At 40.3% G+C, this 20044-nt stretch overlaps 1 protein-coding gene across 3 annotated transcripts in view; it reads left to right on the top strand.

Moving 5' to 3' along the window:
* Window positions 1–559: 559 nt before the first annotated feature.
* The window catches only part of adamts18 (ADAM metallopeptidase with thrombospondin type 1 motif, 18), a 57476-nt gene continuing 37991 nt past the window's right edge, over window positions 560–20044 (top strand). Inside the window, exons 1-10 of one of the 3 annotated variants that reach the window (XM_005949509.3) lie at window positions 560–978; window positions 1269–1350; window positions 1912–2225; window positions 13081–13363; window positions 15438–15649; window positions 16455–16538; window positions 16650–16809; window positions 18306–18411; window positions 19199–19336; window positions 19427–19580. In XM_005949509.3, coding sequence (XP_005949571.1) covers window positions 877–978; window positions 1269–1350; window positions 1912–2225; window positions 13081–13363; window positions 15438–15649; window positions 16455–16538; window positions 16650–16809; window positions 18306–18411; window positions 19199–19336; window positions 19427–19580 — 1635 coding nt within the window. In that variant the 5' untranslated portion in view covers window positions 560–876. Of the gene's footprint in view, window positions 979–1268; window positions 1351–1911; window positions 2226–13080; window positions 13368–15437; window positions 15650–16454; window positions 16539–16649; window positions 16810–18305; window positions 18412–19198; window positions 19337–19426; window positions 19581–20044 lie in introns of those variants that run through there. The other 2 variants (XM_005949508.3, XM_042215933.1) reach the window with 2 other exon arrangements.

The raw sequence follows: 20044 nt of genomic DNA, 5'->3' as shown, positions 1-20044 counted from the left end.
ACCGTGACCAAATCCGTGGGTGTGACACATCTTGATCACTTGTTTTAAAGTGGAACCACATCGGTATCAAGTTACCATTCAGTGAAGACAATTTTATTTATGGTTTTCTCTGATTGCCTTGGATTCTGCCGTAAATTCCTAACTTCCACACTTTTCTTTCTGCACTCCCTTTATTGTGATTTTCTTTTAAATTTATGTTTTCTTAAGTAAAACTACTTCAGTTATCGCTGTCTCTCTTTTTTCTCCATGGTCAAACAAAAACGTCAGTGGGATCTGGCTTCATCTTTGTTGGTGTATTTGAAAATAAATCTGCGTTATTGTAAGTTTAAAGTTCGTACTTACAAAGAAAACCTGCCTTTCGAAATGCCGCTCAGATCTTTGATGTTGCCAACTTTTGATTAAATATCGGCTCACACAACTTTTAAAGCTTAAATTTCCCGGCGGCCTCTGAAGGCACCAACAGTCCGGCCGCTGTCAAGAGGAGAATCTCTTTTTCTTCTTTTATCTACGCGTGGTAAATGATGCCGCGCGCTGATTGGCTGTCGGCCGCTGACTTGTGCTCCATCCCGCAGGCCCACTCTCTCAGAGCCGAGCTGAATGCTCAGTCAGCGCTCCTCCCGGTGATCCCCGACACCGCTGGCCGCCGCTTCTCGCCACACACGCTCACACGCTTACACATACACACTCTCGTGTGTGCGCACCGCGTCTGCGCGCACCACCGGCTTCTGCAACTTTCCGACTTCACCTGAGCGAGCAAAGCAGGCGGACAGAACCACTAAACAATGCGTGCCAACTGCACTATGCGCTACCACAGGTTACTACTTTTGCGCTCATTTAGGAGGTAACGGAGGAGGTGTGAGCTTGCATGCCATCACCATGGATTGCCTTTTTCTTCTGTTATGGACTTTACCAATCCCGCTGGTCGGCTGCACCTCAGTCAAGCTACTCTCCACCCTCTTGACCTGGAGTATTTTCAAGGCATGTTGCACTTACATACGAAAAATATATACGTGTGCACTTTTAAATTCAGCACATGCACGTGTAGTTTGCGAGAAAAACAAACAAACAAGCAGTTGTCTCTTATCAGCAAGACTAAATCAGCGACAAACTTGTCTAATCACATTCATTGCGGTGAAAAGTGATCCCAAATTAATCTCAAGTGCAACTCATATTTCAGTAGAGGAACTCGATATCCCCTTTTGGCTCCCAGTTTTCTGCTGCTTGTAACCTGTTGCTACCTGTCCATTTATGATTTTTTTTTCTTTCAGACGCTGCACATTTACTGCTCACAGGCCTCCCACACCGTTTCAGCCAGCTATTCTTCCAGCAACAGCCACGGATTAAATCATGGTGAGTGCTTGTCTTTTCACATCTGAGGATGTTTCTTCCAGCTGGCTGTATTCCATGTTTATAGGGAGAAAGTGAATAAAGTGAGATAAATGCCAACACTGAATCAGTTACTAGACCAGAGACAGCTTTGTTAAACAGTGAAGAATATTACTTGTTACACAGTGTGACATGACTACTGCTTATGTGGATGGAAATGATAGAAATGCTTGTTTACATGAACCAGTGAGTGCAGTACTTATTCAAAGACTCCCTTTTCTGTCCTCTGCTTTCCAGAATGTGATTTACATACTTTTGTTTACTCCCAACACTTTTTCCAGAGGTATACTATAGAAAGGTTTGGATGCTGAAAATAACAATGATGAAAGAGAGATGTTTGAATGAAAATGACACCTTGGTGACTCCACTGGCACATATAAGCAAGGAAGAAGACAGCACTCCCACTTGGTCAAATTATGGATATTCTAAATTATACTGAAAATTGTAGTTAAAACAGGATGTCTTTGTGCTAAAGTATTTGACATCAGAATTTTTTGATGTAGTCTTTCTATCCCTTATCATCAGACTATGTATTTGTAACCCCTGTGGAAGTGGACTCTCAGGGAGCATACCTGACCCATGATGTGACCAGGCGAAGCCATCGCAGCAAAAGGTCCTTGCCTCCTTCTCTGCACTATCGCCTCTCTGCCTTTGGGCATGACATGCACCTTCACCTGCATCCATCTTCTGTGGTTGGCCCTGGGTTCACTGTGCAGATGATCAGCTCAAATGGCATCACCACAGTAATGGATGATGCAAAGGTTCACAACTGCCTTTATCAGGGATTTATCCGTAACCAGTCGGCCTCCTCTGCAGCCATATCGACATGTTCTGGACTGGTAAGTGTCAGTAACCTCTGGCTGAGCTTTTGTTACATGAAAAACTGACTCATTTTATGTTTTACCTCAATTATATGGTTTTATTCTTAAACTGATTACATGCTTCTACTTAGTTCAAGAAAGGCTGACAAAACACTTCTAAGTCAATTTAGATAATTTCACAACCCTAATGGGAATTTTTTTTTTTCAGTTTCTGATAAGTTTGTGGAGCTAAAAGGCTGTCACACAGCAGATTTTGCACTCCACCCCTACCTCAAGTTCTATGCCTTTATTTGTCCTTGAATGCTTCGTGTCCTCTAGCATTCCAGCTGTTTTGATGCACCATTGTCAGACTTTGGTCATATCATGGGTGAACTGTAACATGACATCATTACCCATGAGTGTATGCATCAGTTTCGGTGCTTTGTCTGGAACTGCTTTGAACACAGGGAGGAGAGGACATAAGAGAAAGAATAAAAGGAAAAGAGCAGAAGAAGAGAGAAAAGTTACACTGCTACAGGACAGTACAGTGAAAAGGCCATAATTTAGTCAGGGATGTCATCACTTTTTCCTTGACCACTGTGTTACAGTGTAATTTTGGCCATTGCTCAGGGCAGTTTTCTTCAACCACTCGCCCAGTGGTGTACCTTGTAAGTAATGGTATAGGTCAACATTTAGGAAATGGCATTACAGATTACAAGATAATATCAACACGGTCCTTGTGAGTTTTACTAAAGAAGATTCAGGACAGGGATAGCTCAGATAGCCTAGTTACTTTAGCACTCTGGAAAAATTTGCTTTGGAGATGCTCATATGGATCCTGCTGCTGTGTGATGCCACAGCTCTGTAATAAACTCAAGGGAGGGACTCCACAAACACAGCTGGATCCAACAATGTAAATCTTTTCATAAAGCATTAATTACCACCAAGTCAAAACAATGAAATCTGTCTATGTGCATATGCATACATCCACTAGTGGCATGCAGTGTGTGTCTTTTGTGCCTTTTGGTCATCTATAAGCTTCACTATTTTCTTTGGTTTATTAGATGTTTAAAAGATCACATTCAGTGTTTGACACATGCCATACCAGCATGGACCAGATGGACATATTATACCCCCATAAATGCCATACTTACATTTATCATCTAAGCTCCATACCTCGTCTTACCTACTCCTCCTGCGCTTGCCCTCCTCTTTTGTCCTCTGTTTGCCCTCCCTCTACATCTCCTCTTGTTCACAGCAATTAAAGCCAGGGTGAAGTTTGAGCCGCCTGGCTGGCACTGCTAATCTTTGCATTGTCCCTTTCATTAGGCTAGCTCCCACTAACAATAAAACACCACTGACCCGTTCGCTTAAAAGAGCTGCGAGGACACAGTGTGATTGGGTTGTGATTGCATTTGAATGAGTTGGTACAAACACTTTGATCTATTTTTTACTCTTCTTGAACATTTGCAAGTTTTTGTTTTCCTCTTCCAAGTCCGACCACTGGGCCACTGATGGATGTTTTGTTATCGTTATATTTCTAGCAGATAAACAGAGTTTTCTCCAAAATAAAAGAATTAAGTAAGACACAATGACAAGTACACTGAAAAGATACTCTGGTACCAACCATTTACTCTGTCTCTTTGTAAAAATCACTCTGTCTGTGTTAAATTGCTACGAGCTTTAGGACAATAAAGACATTTAACCCCTTCTTTTCATCTAGCCCTCTGCTTAGAAAATTTGGATTAGGTATAAATGAGGAAAGAGTCATTCAAGTGTGCTGACTGCACTGATGGGCTTGAGTAAAAGATTAAGGTGGGATTAAAGACATTGGTTGAAGGAAGAAAGGAAGAAAAAAAGAGGAAGACAAGGATACAAGAGAGAAAATGGAAAAGAGGGTAAAGTAATGAATGAAAAGTGAGCTGGGCCAGGTTGGGAGGCAGCACACGAGAGAAAGTGTTGTGCAAGAGTAATGTGAATTTATTGTCTGTGGTTCAAGCTCCCAGGGAGGCTGGATAGTCTCTTTATAGAGAGTTGGAGAGATGGGCTCTGTTTATGTCAAAGGGCTTTGGAGAAGAAATGAGGTGAGAAGAAGTGAGGTGGAGATAGGAAGAAAAACGTTTTCTCGTGCTTTGTTTCATTGTCTCCTTTCAACAGAAACAAGGAAATGGAAGAAAAGGGAAAAGACAGTGTCTGAAACAGAGCTGTGGACCTTGTGTTTTAATAAAAGCAGAGGTTTCAGCACCAGACCCCGGGCCAAATAAGGGCTGGGACATTTTCTTTTTTAAACAGATGGGAGTGGGATTCAACTGTTAAAATGAAGACCAGGGTGGTATTAAGAGCAGAGTGGGATAGCTGGATGAATGACTTGCATAGTGGGATTTTCTACTGTAAATCCTTATTAATTAAACATGGTGTTATTTGTTGGGTTTAATCACTTTCTCCATGACCTGTAAAAGCACCTTCTGTTCTTGAATGAACCAAAGTTGTCTGCCTCACTTTTGCATGAGAGATGAAAGGATGCCTCTTTAGATGTAATGCTCTCTGATTTGTAAGAGAAGTGGATGGTGTTGGGGGTTGGGGAGGGGTCTTCTCTCTTTCTTCTTTTGAAGGTTTCTCATCTGAGGTCACTGTGCTGCTTGACCTAAATTTTCTATTCATTGGTGTATGTGGGGGTTGGTGGGACTTAACCTGAACTCTTAACAGGTCTTTACAATGTTCAAGTTCAGTGCTGCTCACCACCTGTGTGCGTCCAGAAAACAAATGATTTATAGCTCCCCTTTGTCTTTCTAGCACCTTCCCAGGATAGGAAACTCCTTACTGGGTAAGCACAGCAGATCTGAATTCTGTCCGGCCTGTACTATTCTCTGCCAACCCTTAGAAATACAACATTAACACATGATGCATCTTAAACCACAGTTAAAGTGGTTTGAAGTGGTTTAAGATGCATTGCCTTGTAGTAAATTTGCAGTACCTTGTGAAGTATATTGTGGTACATTTGTAAACATTTTCGACTTGAGCAGTGTGACTGCTCTAAATAGCATTGTTTGTGACTTGGCAGTGTTCAGAACTTAAATGTTTGAGCGTCAAATACACCCCCCATTGGGCTGGTTATATCAGATAGTGGTATAGCTGACCATGACCTTTACTACAACCTTTCCCAAGACCCAACAGGCCAGGTCAGAGTCAGCCTGAGCTCTCTGGTCTTCATTGGCTTAGGTCCAGATAAACTAATCCATTTTTTCTTCTCTAGGATTTCTATAGTTCATAAGTTGATGCAGCAAACATGCTACCCAGTGACCTATTGTTTCTACTTGATAGTTAAAGCAGAAGAGGTAAAGTGTAGATGGCCATTATAGGACCATTTAAGTGGAGCTACGTCTGTCCGTTTTTTGTCAGTTTTTAAAATAAAGACCATCAGACATGTACCCCACTATTTAAAGTGATATACTTTAAATGAGGCCTGTGTCCCAGGCTAAGCTAATATGTGTCCCAGGGAAGCCTTTTGCTAACAAGTAGGTAGTCGTGAAAATATCATATACCTTCATTGCCCACAGAGTATATTTTCTGCAATAACCTGAAGTCTCATGGGAAAAGCACCTTTGGATTTTTGTCATGGAACCAAGACATTCTGTCTCTATAACCGATGCACTGTTGAATTTCTGAATGGTCAAGTACTTGGGTGAAACCACATTGCACACTGACTTGAAGAACATTCTTGGTCAGTCAATTTATGCTACTGTGGTTGTATCCATTTGTGGAGTATTTGCCTATGGACCCTATGGACAAAGGTTTTCACCCAATACAAACATGCTCCCAAGCAGTCCTGCAAACACTTTGTAAGTTATAACTTTGCTCTTCTTTGTGGCTGGCTGATGGACAAACAACAGCACAACCATAAGTAGACCACAGACAAGTAGTACTACATATTTTTGACATTGACCCCTTTTGACAGCTGATACTTTGTAGGTGGAGAGGCAGTCCAGAGCTGCCCACAGCTGTCAATGCACTGTCCACACACTACTGAGCTGTAATTTCCTCATAACATGTCTGTTAACCTCATGAATGAGACCTCTTGGATCTTTATTAGGGTTGTAATGATCCAGCAACCCCCCCAGGTTTATAGCTTAAAGATGTGTTTGAACAATCAAGTGTGAGAGTAAAAACATTAAACAAAGTGTCAATACACACCTCCTCTGTGTTTCCTCCATTCACTTTCATCCTTTCAGGAAGGTCAAACTCAGTGTTTGATAGCCATCGTTGACACAGCTCTGAGGCTTGTGGCAAGCACCGGTGACTGTTGTAAGAGGAGAGCTGAACTTACACCCTCTGTTCAACTCCACCAGGCGTGGGACTCCCTGTGGCGTGAAGAAGATGCTTGCTCTTTTCCCAGGCGTTGTTATTGATGCTGGATGTACTTTGTTGTTGTTGAACACTTCACACTGTGAATATATGAGAGGTTGAGCTTCATTTCTTTTTGTGAAAATGTGACATCGTCTCTTGTTAAAGTTTTGCTAACATCAAATTCCAGTCAAGAGTTGGTTTTTTAAATTTTTTTATTGAATATTGATGATTTAAAAGTTAGTCCTACCCAAAGATGTTGTGTGGGAAAATAAACCTGAAAATGACACTATTTAGCCAAACAGGACATTGAAGTGCTTGCTTGCACTGAATATTCAACATATTGTAATCCTGTTAGACTCCTAATGGGGCTGAGACAGCATATGATTACTCATCCACAGGGTTGGAATGTAGACAATATATGATGTGTGCTGCCAATCCCTTAGGCTTTTGGAGAGTTAAAGTGACACTTGAATGACCGATTTCCGGACAACTTTTGGGCTATTTGTACCTGTCCATTATCTGTAAAGCCCAGCAAATTGGAACATCTTCCCACTACAACATACTTCCCTGGCTTGGCCATAATTCAACGACTGGGCCGGGCCACAGAGGAGCTCAGATCTTGGCGCTACACGAGTAGAGTGGCCCGGAGCTTTTTCCCTGGTGGTCTGGATGCTGACAGTGATGTAGTGCCCGCTGTTAGATGCCAGCAGGAGAGGGGGGTCAGGCTCTCAGCATGGGTGTGGGATGGTGTGTGTGTGCTTGTACGTCCTTTCTATGCTGTGCAAGGTCTTTCTCACACAAGACTAATGGCCACTGTTGAAGTGCTCAAGTGGATGCTGCAACTTCTACAAACAGAGGCCATACATCAAATCTGACCTACTGTTGTCACCACTGCAGCACATTGACTGGTGCTGCTGTAAAACAGTCCAGACCTGCAGAAAACTTAGAACTGCCTCGTTAATAGAGTAATGAGCAGTAAATAAAACCCTTTTCAGATATCATCACAGATAAACCAGTTAAAGTAACATGACTCACTTTTGCATTTATGTTCCTCAAAACTTCATTAAGACTCATGACATACACCTTTAATGGAGAGAGCTATGGTATAGGTGTGATATTTGTAATACCTGTGACTTTGGGTGTCAGCATGTTGTAATCTTTTGCATGCCTGTCTGGTCGTACAACTGCATGCAGTTCAAACTTGCGCTATGCTAAAAGTGATTTGTAAATGCTGTTGCTGTTGGGACTTATACAGAGTCTTTGAATCGATTTGAATTACACTCCTGCCTCATTTGCAACACAGTAGTGCTATATTAGTTAGTAAAAGTGCTAAAGCTGCACTGTAACCCACTTATAAAGAGTAATGGCACGTTGAAAGAGGACATTTCCATTTTTATGGACTGGTGTGGGAGTAGCCCTCCTGTTCCCTGCTGTGTCTACATGGGATAATTGAGCGAGCCCATGCCCAAGGGCTCCAACCGACAAAAGACTCAACCAACACCATCAGTTTCTCACTCTGTGTGTGCCCACCTCTTCTCTGTTCCATAGACATGCTCAGAGGGTGTCAGTAGGTTGTTCAAAGGCAATTAGTGTGGGTAAACAAGGGCTGCGTGACCTCAGGCTATTGACACATTGTGATTCTAATGAGCTGTACATGAAGAGAGTTATCCATATATGCTATCACTAATAAGAGTGTTTGTAAATAGTCCAGGTCCAATTCAGTGATAGTAATTTTTTTAAATAAGAAAACTCCACTGTGCTGGGAAATACAGTCATTTGAAAGTAAACATAGAGAAATTCAACCAATGTTCCGCCCTGTCATTGCTGCTTGGCTCTTTTCTTCTTTTGATCCCAGTTCCGAAATTAACATGTCTTCTTTACCCATTTCTTACCCCATTTTAAACACACATAATTCACATAAGCAGACTATAATTACTCAGATTGTGATTCTATTGAATTAGTTAGATGCCTGAGGGCTCTCCTTTGCTCCTGTGTGATTTTTTTCCCCTCTTCGCCACACACACTGTGTTCACGTGATTCTTTGCTGAGCTGGAGTGCAGATGTGCTTTAGAGCTCAGTAATCACCGGCTTGGGGCTTCTCACCGCTCGTCCCAAGTCTTAAACAGCATGTAAGCACTTACTCATTTGCCTTATAATATCATGGTAGGGAACTTTAAAAGAGGCTGCAGTTTATACAGAGACAAGCTAAAGTTGCCGTCTACCATGACAGTTGTGCTGCTAAAGAAACAGAGCTTGTGCTTGTGCTGACTTTATCCAAGGAAATGAAGACGTTTTTCTCATGTACAAAATAGCGACTTTGCTGACTGAAGGTGACTTTGTTGAACCTGTAATCTGACTGTGACGTAATGAGAAATGTGTGAATGTGGGGTGAAAACTAAAGTGGTGTTTAGCAGAGAGTGCTCATCCCTTTAATCTAGTAAGGTCTTACAAGTGTTAATGTAGAGAGATAAGTAGAGGTCTTCTCTATCAACTTTACAGGTGGCCTTTCTGTGGTCTTTGAAGATTGTGCCTGAAAAAGAATCAGCTTATCTATCATTTCATCTGTAAATCTATAGATGAGTACAAGAGTAGTGTGCTTTTCTCAAATGGTACTGGCATTTTGAGTAATGTTATGTTTCCCTCAACACAATAAAGATGTCAGAGTGGTCAAGTCAACAAATGCTGAGGTAGTGCAACTTTTAGTCTTTATTGTGCCTGAAGAACTAGAAGAACTGGGTCACATAATGCAAGATCAATCATAGGTTAGATTTAGTTTTTCATAGCATGTTTTTCATGCTTTATCACTTTACTGAATAAGACACTATAGCACAAGTGCTTTGGGTGGCGAGTAAGATTTGAAAGCATTACGCTCTGATTTTATGACTGTATGTGTAATCCTAGATAACTAAGCTGTTGCCATTTTCACACATCCAGAAGGGTTCAAATCTGACACTAATCGATTGATGTTACATACAAGGCAGGAAGCTTATTTTTATCTAATCTGATTAGTCTAACTTGGCCTTATGACAGCTGCAAAGGTTACATTCTTGAAATAGTCACTCTTACAACTACATGTAAAAGTAAATAAAACATGCTTGATGCATATACCTAGAATTGTTTACGGATTAAAAAATGAGAAATGCTCATTTGAGTGAAAATTGGTAGCCTGGAAAATGGACCAAAAAAGACTTTGCTTCAGTGTTATTCTGCCCACTGCTCATACACTGGCCTGCTTGTAGATTCCAACTAATCTCATAAAGTTTGCATTTTGTGATGATGTCAAGAACACCAAGCAAAAATGTTGTAGGCGTTGGCAAAGCTTTACAAATATGAAACCACCGCGGATCAAAAATTCATAATAGAAAGGGAGAAAAAATGGCCTGTGTTACAGTCGGAGGTGTCTTTTCTTATTGTGGTCTATGGGAAAATTCTTTTTCAGCTGCAGAAGAGTTTTGGGCAGCAAAAGACAACTGGGAAAATTTTGGCAACAAAGCAGACTTTCAGTGTTATATCCAGCTTTTTAATATATCCATTATTACACCAATAGAGGTTTGTGGGGTGTCAGGGGAGGTAGACTCTCCCCAGTATTACGAACTTAGCCAAACATCCGTAATTTAGCAAAACAAAGTCCTTACTCGTCCAAAGCACCATCGAACATTCTTTTCAATAAAAACCTGAGAGCTAGCAGAAAAGCAGGTTGAGCAGAGGAAAATGGGAATTTGAGTGTGAGCAAATGAGCTTTGAGCATGATCCCACCATATTAAAGCACACTCAGCTTCAGTGTGTAAACACGCAGTAATCTTCTCTGACCTCTCACCTTGTCATTGCGCTTGAAAAGCCTATTTATGCTCTGCTTACTTAGTGCTCACGCCTTGCAACATACTCCTTTGTGTATGCGGTGTTGGCAGCTGTGTCCAACATTAAGAGTCCACTATAACGTCATACTTTGGTATTCACTAAAACACAAAACATGCTGACAAAAGAAAGTTCAATCTATACATTGAGATAAAAACACAAGCAGACACAGAACCATATTTTAACCATTGTTGCAGATGGAATTCGTTTCCTGTCATTATCATCACAGACTCTTCCATCTGCTATCTGCTGGAAAAGAAAGTGGAGAGCTGGCAGATTTGGTGACGCAGCTATAGAGAGAGAGAAACAGAGCACAAGCAGGGATGTGAGTTTTGCACTAATCAAGTTCAGATCTTTGTGTTTCTTTAATTTTAATGTAGGATTCTTATGGTTACAAAGTTACTTGTCATCTCATGGTGACTTTATATCATGAATTGGTTTACATTGCTTTGCATTGTAAGGTAAGGGCTTTACATTATTATAAAGAGACCTTTCATCTGTAACATCATGGCATTCTGAATGCTTCAGTGGGGAAAAATGTGAAATTATGTTTTACTCATGATTAAACTGTTATCATTTAATTGAAGGAGAAAAAAAAGATAAATAATAAATAAATAAGTGTTTCATCTTTAAAGAGGAATATGTGATTAGGTGTATGTTTTTGCAGGCCAGGTATGTGCTGAATGCCAGGCAGATGAAAAGATGGGTAAACGAGAGGCGACAGCGGTGTGTGCTGATTGGAGACACCTCCTTTGACCTTCTCTAGCTCTGTTTTGAATTCCAAACTATTTTAGGAAGCCACAGTCAATTTTTGCCAAGGGCATTTTCTCTCTCTTAATTCATTTCTTTGAGTTGATATATTTTATTCATGACCCAGAGGGAAATTTTCTTTCCACAATGTGTTCGCAGTGCAACACAGCTGGAGCAAGTAGTCGTGGAGTAGCTAGCATAAGGTTTGTTTTGGCATGTATTGATATGCTGGGCTTCAAACTATTGAGATTGCAGAACAAAACTCCCAGCCACTGGACCATGTGGACATTACATATAGTCAAGATAATAAAATTTGACAGTTAGCTTCCTGTAAAACTTCACGTTGCACCAAGATTGATGGAAGACGTGGAAGATTTATGGACAGTTGGGTGATCAACTGGGAGCTGGATGGTTATAGAGATGGATGGTTCGATGGATGAATAGATGGGCTTGATGATGGCAGTCTGCCACATATCCAGGCACTGTTTTCACAACAAGAGCCTCACCATGGCTTCCCTTTTGTCCAGCCTCTGTTTATTTTGCCACCTGCTAGTCTGGGCGGAATGGGGTCAGTTCAACAGGAGCAGGGCACTGTCACTCTCTCTCTCGCTAGTTCTCTCTGTCTCTCTCTCTCACACACGCGCACGCACGCACGCACGCACACACACACACACACACACACACACACATGGTGAGTTAGATGACACACAAAAAGGCCATAGGTCACTGGGTCAGCGAGTGTATTGCAGTGAGTGTGCGCCTGATTGATTGCACAGCTATTCTGTGTACATTTGTAGAGTTGCAGAGTGAATTAGGCAGAATACTGTGGTCAGACGGAATGTTTAAGGTTCAGTAGCTTTATCTCTCGTTCTGAGGCCGGTTAAGACTACTCGATTAAAACTGCACGCCAAAACACTGCGTTGACATTATTATGGCAGGCAGGACAATTGGATTGGGTTCATAATATGTTTCGGGAGGAACCCTGCAAACAAAGCCTGTCAAGCATCCTAACATTTTTAGTTTTTCTCCAGCCATTCAAAGCATGCCTGTGTTTTTATATTCTTTTCAAGTAGAGGTGACATAAATAAATCATTAGTTCGCCATGTCGCAAGTAAAATGTGAGAAGTATGTGTCAGGAGAGTAAAGAAAAAGGCACTTTACTTACCATTTAAAAGCCAAGATGATAAACATTTCCAGCACTAACAGATCTCTTTTTTTCTTGGATTTATTCTCTTTCTTACTTGACTTCCATTATCTTAATCAGTTCCAAAAATATTTCCTGTTAGACTTGAATTGAATGAACAATAAACTTTTGAGAAAACACACAGTACACTGGACAAATAATATATCAAAAACAAACCCAGGAAGAAATCAAATGCTGGCAGTGATATGACAATGTCAGCAAGAAGTGCTGCAATGTAGTCTGTTTTCAGTAAATTATATTTTGAAGTAAGGCTCTAACCATGAGTGATCTCATTTTAGTTGCGCACACAGTTTAGATTTTGTTGAAATCAATTAAAAACAAATCCCAGTTTTAAAAAATCCCCCCACCAGTAATTTCACGGTGTTCTGTCTTCCAATTAAATAAGACCTTTTCTCTCCTTAACATCTGTAAACTCTTAGAGTGCACATCTGCCTAATGTTAGGATAGAGTTTGGGTTCGAAGAATGAGTGAGGTTGTGGTGGGTGGATCTTGAGGTGATATGTGTGATACAGTAGAAAGGATTTCTGGAAACAGCTGCTTTAGCTACACTGAGGCTTTGACAAAGCTTGGCAGTGTGGACTCAAATACCATTGTAGAGGTGATTTGTGTGTACACTTTGTAAAATACAGTTCAAATCTGTCAAATATGTTTTGTCTTAACTCTTATTATATAGTTTATCTAGAAGAATTTTCTTGTAACCCTTTCTACTTATTGTGATCGACTTTTTTGTGTGTTTTGCAGTCAGGGTTGATCCGTGTGTCTCAGGAGGAGTATTTGATCGCCCCTCTACCCCAACATCTGGCCAGACAACACAACTACAGTGCCCCCAATGGTCATCACCCGCATGTACTGTACAAGCGCTCAGCAGAGCACATTGTCCACAGAAGATCCAGAAGCCCCTCTGACGTCAGTTCTTCTAGACCTGGCAACCCTTACCTTCATGATTATCATCAACAGCAGCAGCATCATGACAACCAGCATGGAAAGCTGCAGAGGCAACACTTCTGTGGACGCCGCAAGCAATGTATGTAAGGGAACCTTTAATTCCTTTCCTTTATTATATGTATATCTATATCTATCTATCTCTCTATCTAGAGATAGAGATAGAGAGATATGGTGTGTAACATCTGGTAGACAAGCATTTCTATCCTTTACATCTATTCAGCTATTCAACGTTTTCATAACACAAGTTTCATCTTACCATTAAACTGCGTGGCTTCCATATGTACAGAATATTTATGTGCTGCATGTTAAATAGGACACTTTTACAGTCTTAACTTCTTAAACATTACTGCTGTTGTATTTAAAATATACAGTTCAAGGTGAAGGAAATATCCATTCTTTCTGCCAGCCACATACTGTCCAGTTTTGAAACTAAACAGTTAAATACAAGATGTGAACTGTCATGTAAAGAACCTGTGTCTTAATCTCCTGTTATTTATTCTGAGCTTTCATGTTACTACACACTAACTCATTGGCTCAACTAACTGATTATGTTTTATTACTATCATCTTTAATTAAACATTATGTTTGATTCTGTTCAGAGTTTACTCTGGCAGGATAAAGAAGGCTCTGATAAAACAAGTGAAACCAACATGGAATGCTAAATAATAATCTAATATAGTACTTCATTTTGAAACAAAAAACATCACCATAGAGGTTTATAACACTTTATAATAACAGGTTTTAACGTATGTGTATGTGCTGTGGGTTCAGAAAGTCTGATTCTGATATTTCTGATTCTGCTCTATTTTAAAGTCAGTAATCAAAAAGAAAAGATCAGAATTCCTGAAGTTGTATCTTTCCGCTGAAGCAGCATTTACTAAGGTGAATTTGATCTGCTCAGCAAAGGCTTGTAAGTAAATCAACCTGCAGCCGTCATTCACCTGCTATAGACAAAGCTGTGCCTAAAATTTCCAACTGAATGCTTTTTAAGTAATATTGTGAGACTGGACAACACGGCACCAGATCCATGTGAAATTGTCACAAGTCAAATTATTCCAAGCAAGGAGGTTCTTTTCCAGTGTCAAATTGTGTCTAGACTGAAGGTTTCTGAGGGGGAAGCGCATTACACTCTAAAATGCTGCGTGGAAACTGGATCAGTTGTATCTAAAACACAATCAGGCAGACCAAATGTGACTACATTAATACATCAAACATTGTTCACTGGGAGATAGAAAAGCTAAATCTAATAATAGTTGCAGAATTCGCTAAATAAAGAAAGCAAGACTGCAGTCAGCAAAAGTATTGTTCTAAGAAAAGCTGTGTAGTCGTAGTCTCAAATGATTAAAAGGGTCTCTAAAGTGCATGTCAGGATGGGAAATAAGGCCAAAGACTTGAAGTGGGCTAGAACTTTGCAGCTTTCACAATGAATGATTATAGAAGATTTAATTTTCTAATAAAGTCTGAGATTTGTGGCAGTGTATGTGAGGATAAAAATAAAGAAGAAATGATACTACAGTATCGACTCCACCATGAAACACAGTCTGGCAGTATATTGGCAGTATATTGTGACAAAGTTGCTGTACACCCATCATTATTCTGCTACATTATGGAGCAGAATAATGACTTTGTTCAGACCCCAAAGCCTAAAAAAGCCTGTGTGCATGTTATCCTAAAAGTAAGATGAAATCATACCACATAGGAAGATTCTGGAATTCAGTTTTCCAGGGATTCAGCTCTTCATTCAAATTGTTATGCTGCATTCACTGGTGTGTTCAGACTTTTTGATCTTACTGTACATATATTATGATGATTTATGTCTGTATTAAATATTTGAGAACACTCAATTTCAGTGCATTATATGTTTATCAGCATGCATTTCAAGTTGTTGTGTCCAGCTAAAAGTGCAACACTAGCCTGAAGCTGTTTTCTTTAGTGATGATAGGAAGCAGCATGGGGAGTGAATTTCCTGTCCTTTCAACACCAGAGCACGCACTTTTAACACCTGGCACGAGCCAGGACAAAGAGTTGATTCATTTGACCCTCACTGCCAAGTTTTCTATCTCTGAGTATCATTGTCTGTCTCCTTCATGCTGTCTCCCTCTTTCTGTGTCTCTCCTCCCTTCCTTTTTGCCTCTCCCTTTTTGCCCTCCTAGACGCACCCAAGCCTCCTGCTGAGGACCGCTTTATCATGCCTGATGAGTTTGCGGTACCTGAGGTGGAAGGTCCAGGGAGGGAAAAAAGATCACCCATTTCCAACAGGGTGGGAGGTCTGAATGTGGAGACCCTGGTTGTGGCAGACAGGAAGATGCTGGAGAAACATGGCAGGGAGAATGTCACCACCTACGTCCTCACCGTTATGAATATGGTAGGGCTGAAAAAGACAAGGGAGTGGAAGTGTTGGAAAGACAAGGTGTGACAGAACATATGAGGTAGCAATCATTCAATTACACATAGGAAATCTGTCGAAATTTTGTGTTTCTCAAAGCTCCTGTTCATTTACCTAACATAGCAGGATCTCAGCAGATCAGTATTTCCTGCGAGGGAAGACACAAGTGCTAAGCTAACTTTATAAGCATTCAAATTTGCAACGTTTCTCCAGAGAAAAGTGCAAAAACTTTGCTAACCCTTTATGTTTGTGATATTTGTTTGATTGCAACTTTGAATGCAACTTTTTGCCACTTTCCTCTGTTTAAAAAATAAACAAGTTAATTTTAAGTGTGAACTAGGATATGTCAAAATAAATGAAGGGACTACTTCCAAATTCTTTAAATTCACTTCAGATCATCAGATCATCACCTGGACGGTTGAAACTTGGAGACAGTTGGGTGTTTCAACAGAAGAATGATCCCAAACACACATCAGAAATGGTTTTAGATTGGATAATGAAAGTTAAGATCAAGCTTTTGGAATGCCGTCACAAATTACCATGACACTCATAGCAATAGTGACTGAATGTGAACGTCTGACTACAACTCTCAGTGGACAAAAATCCTCACTCAATCATTTTATCTTTCTCCCCAAAGAAGAATGGTTTCAACGCATGCCTATGTAATGACACTATCAGTGGTTCAGGTCCGCCTTTAGAGACTTTGTTGCACACATACATAATCTTTTTATCTCTATATTTTCTGCAAAAATGTTACCAATAAGTATTTTCAACTAATCTACAGGTTTCCAGCCTTTTCAAAGATGGCACCATTGGGAATGATATCAACATTGTGGTGGTTAGCTTGTTGCTGCTGGAGCAGGACCCTGTAAGTAGATTTACACTAACTCCTTGCCTGACTGTGCTGCTTTTAACTTGACACTGATTAAAATACCCATGGCTGTGTTCTAAATCTCAATTGTTCTCTCTACAATTCCAGTTGGGCTTGACCATAAATCATCACGCTGACCAGTCCCTCAACAGTTTCTGTCAATGGCAGTCAGGCCTTGTGGGGAAAGGTGGTAAACGGCACGATCATGCTGTTCTCCTCACTGGACTGGACATTTGTTCCTGGAAGAACGAGCCCTGTGACACTCTGGGTGAGATAGGGCTTAGCTCACTTTAACAAGCCAAAGATCTTTTTTTTCTTTTTTTAAAGACGCATGTGAAAAGCAACAGTGTGACTTTGTCTGGACCACTGACAACTAAGAACCCCTTGCATTGCTAAATGTTGTCACATTTTGGTTAACAACAGCCTAGATGCGATGCTGTGGGTGCAAACATTATAACAGGGCTGACAGGTGAAGCGAAAATAGTTGTCAAGAGATAGACTGGCAGTCATTTGTCACTATGAGCAAACCCTATATTTTACTAAAGTATTAAGCCGTGCCATAAAAAACTAGTGACAGTATGAATGCAGACACATGCAGAAGGAGAAGGGGGTTGATATGCAAGAAAGTCAACAGATTGAAGTATAAGCACCAACTTGAGCTGTCACTTCAGGCAAAAACAGCTCATTAAAAATATCCTGCCAAAGCTGTCTGTAACAAAAAAAGGTAGGGTCTAACCAAAAATATTTTAACTAAATGAAAAACAAACCTGGACCATTAATGTTAATGTTTAAAATCTGTCTCTTTTACTCTAATGGCTCAGTCATCCTGGACTAACAATAGGACAGCAACTTCCTTACAATTAGTTACAAATAGTTATGACCACCAACTGGTCACCCAGAGGTTGAGCATACTCACCTTCAACCTCAATATTTGTCCTAAATTTATGTTCCAAATCTTCAAGGTTCTCGCTGGACTCTCCTTTATTATAAGGGGTCAACATAGCAGGTAGCTTGATTCCCTTCCTGGCACAATACCAAAGGGAATTTCTGTTTAATGGGAAATTCTGTGTACGTTACAGATTTGCAATTTTCACTGAGTTATCTCATTTAATTTCCATATTATCAAACTGTTTTATTGCTGTCTTGAGACACCAAGTTCACTTTAAAGATTTCAGTTGTCTGTGAATGGTCACAAAGATGGTCCCCATTTTTGAAGCAACCATTTTAAAGGCAGCTGCTCACAGTTGTAATAATTTGCATGTATCCAACCAATGTTCTCTAAACTGAGACTAACAAGCTATGTTTGACAACTAAATATTGACGTTGGTTATTATATTTTTGGGCCCATTGGAAGAAATTGCTTCCTGAAAATTAGAAACCCCAAGTAAAGATTCCTCATCAGCTTATCAGTTACAGAAAAATCTCACATCTGGGTAGTTAGTCACTGTGCTGGTGCTATCTGCTACACAGTTAACAGTAGTCCTCTGTGTTGGTTGCTAACAAAGTCTAAGAACTAATTTAAACTAAACTGGGCAGGACATCTGAGGTTGCATTTGGCAGTTCTGTGAGATTCCCCTTCCAGGCAAGCACGTGTGTGAAGATACATGTGTGGCACATATTTGTTGTCTTTACAAACTGTCAGAACAGATTGTGCGCTCAGTGTAAGAGAACAAGAATATGATACAGATTTGGGGTTTTATCTTGCTTGTTTTTGAATTTTCAAGTAGCCCAGATTTTCAAATAACTTTTCTCTCCTTGTTGCAGGTTTTGCCCCCATCAGTGGCATGTGCAGTAAGTACAGGAGTTGTACGATCAATGAGGATACAGGACTTGGCTTGGCTTTCACCATTGCACATGAGTCTGGACATAAGTATGTTTAGAAGAAAGAGCAGTAGACTTAAAACAGATGAGACTGTCTCAGAATGTAATGTCATTTTGGAAGGGGCAGCCTAATTGCCTTTATGCTGTCTGTGGATGTAGTTTGTGTTGAAGTGACAGATGTGGTCTGATTTAAACAAACACACTCTGAAATAAGAGCATTACGTTAGACCCCTACTTCATCCACTCCATGACATTTTATGGGAGAATAATGGAAACTACCCAAGGCAGTGCAGCTCTGTGTTTATATTTATACGTTACCGGTGGGACTGGAGGCAGTTTATTTTTGATATGTGTAGATGTCATGTTGCGGTAAAACTCTTCTGTGTGCCTCATATGTTCTTAAAACAAACTATGAATTAAATGTATTCACCTGGGTAATAATATGTCAAAATATCCATACACATAAGTATCCTAAAGCTATTAATCACTGACAATTTGAAAACGGCACAAGTGTCAAACATATGACATGGTAATGAATCAAAGAAGGGAGAAAATGTTGCAATGTATGAAGCAAACTCTTACAACAAATTGAATGACATCAGCAGGGTCTTTACATAGAAATCTATCAGAATGAGTTAAATCAAGCCAATTTAAAGAATTCATGTTCATTTTCTTTAAAATCCTGTAACATTTTATAATTTGTCTCAGTATCAAAATGTGAATTATCATTATCATAAACTTCCCCTTTACTCACAAACAGCTTACAATACATGCAAGTCCATGTATTTACCGTATATCTCATTGCGACTGAAGTCTCTTATTTTCATTTTCTGTAGTTTTGGTATGATCCATGATGGGGAGGGAAACCCTTGCCGTAAGACTGAGGGTAACATTATGTCCCCTACTCTCGCTGGTAACAATGGAGTCTTTTCCTGGTCCACCTGCAGTCGGCAGTACCTTAGCCGCTTTCTTGGGTAAGCCCAGTTAATGTAGATTGTTAAAATTACCAGTCATGCATTTGGCTTTCCTCCTTACTGACACAGGTACTGTTCTGTGTTCACCAGAACAGCCCAGGCATCCTGTTTAGTGGATGAACCCAAGCAGATCGGTCAGTACAAGTATCCCGAAGAGCTTCCCGGGCAGCTTTATGGAGCAGACACACAGTGCAAATGGCAGTTTGGCTCCAAAGCCAAACTATGCAGTCTTGATTTCGTCAAGGTAAAGTAATCACCTAATTTGTCAGAATTATTCGATCTTCATTTCCTTTTTTTTCCCCAACATGTTGCAACTGCAAAAACAGTTGTAACATGCGGTGCACACGATGCTGAGCTACTGGGGGAATTAAAAAACAACAACATATTTTTTCTGGCTTTAACGATTGTGATTTATTATATCTTTCATTTGATAACAGCCCAGACCAGGAAACAAGCAACAGTTCCTTACACTAAAGAAAGAAGTGTTAACCATGGGCTATCCATGGTTGTATTTCTACATGGACCAACAGTCCTTAATCATTTACTATTCACATGTTTCTTTGCCAACACTGAGAATCGCTACAGTTCCTTGTAGTGAGAAGGGGGCACCCCTGGACCATGTAGGAGCTGGAATTTATCTGCTTTACAGACTTAATGATCCAGTGCTAAACTGGCACTTTATTAACTAGCACAATCTTTACATCAGCA

Source organism: Haplochromis burtoni, unplaced genomic scaffold (genome assembly GCF_018398535.1).
Source record: "Haplochromis burtoni strain Fernald_Lab_line unplaced genomic scaffold, NCSU_Asbu1 Contig_2, whole genome shotgun sequence".
Lineage (NCBI taxonomy): Eukaryota > Metazoa > Chordata > Actinopteri > Cichliformes > Cichlidae > Haplochromis > Haplochromis burtoni.
Note: the sequence above shows the minus strand (reverse complement) of the source record. Positions and strands in the feature narration are given on the sequence as shown.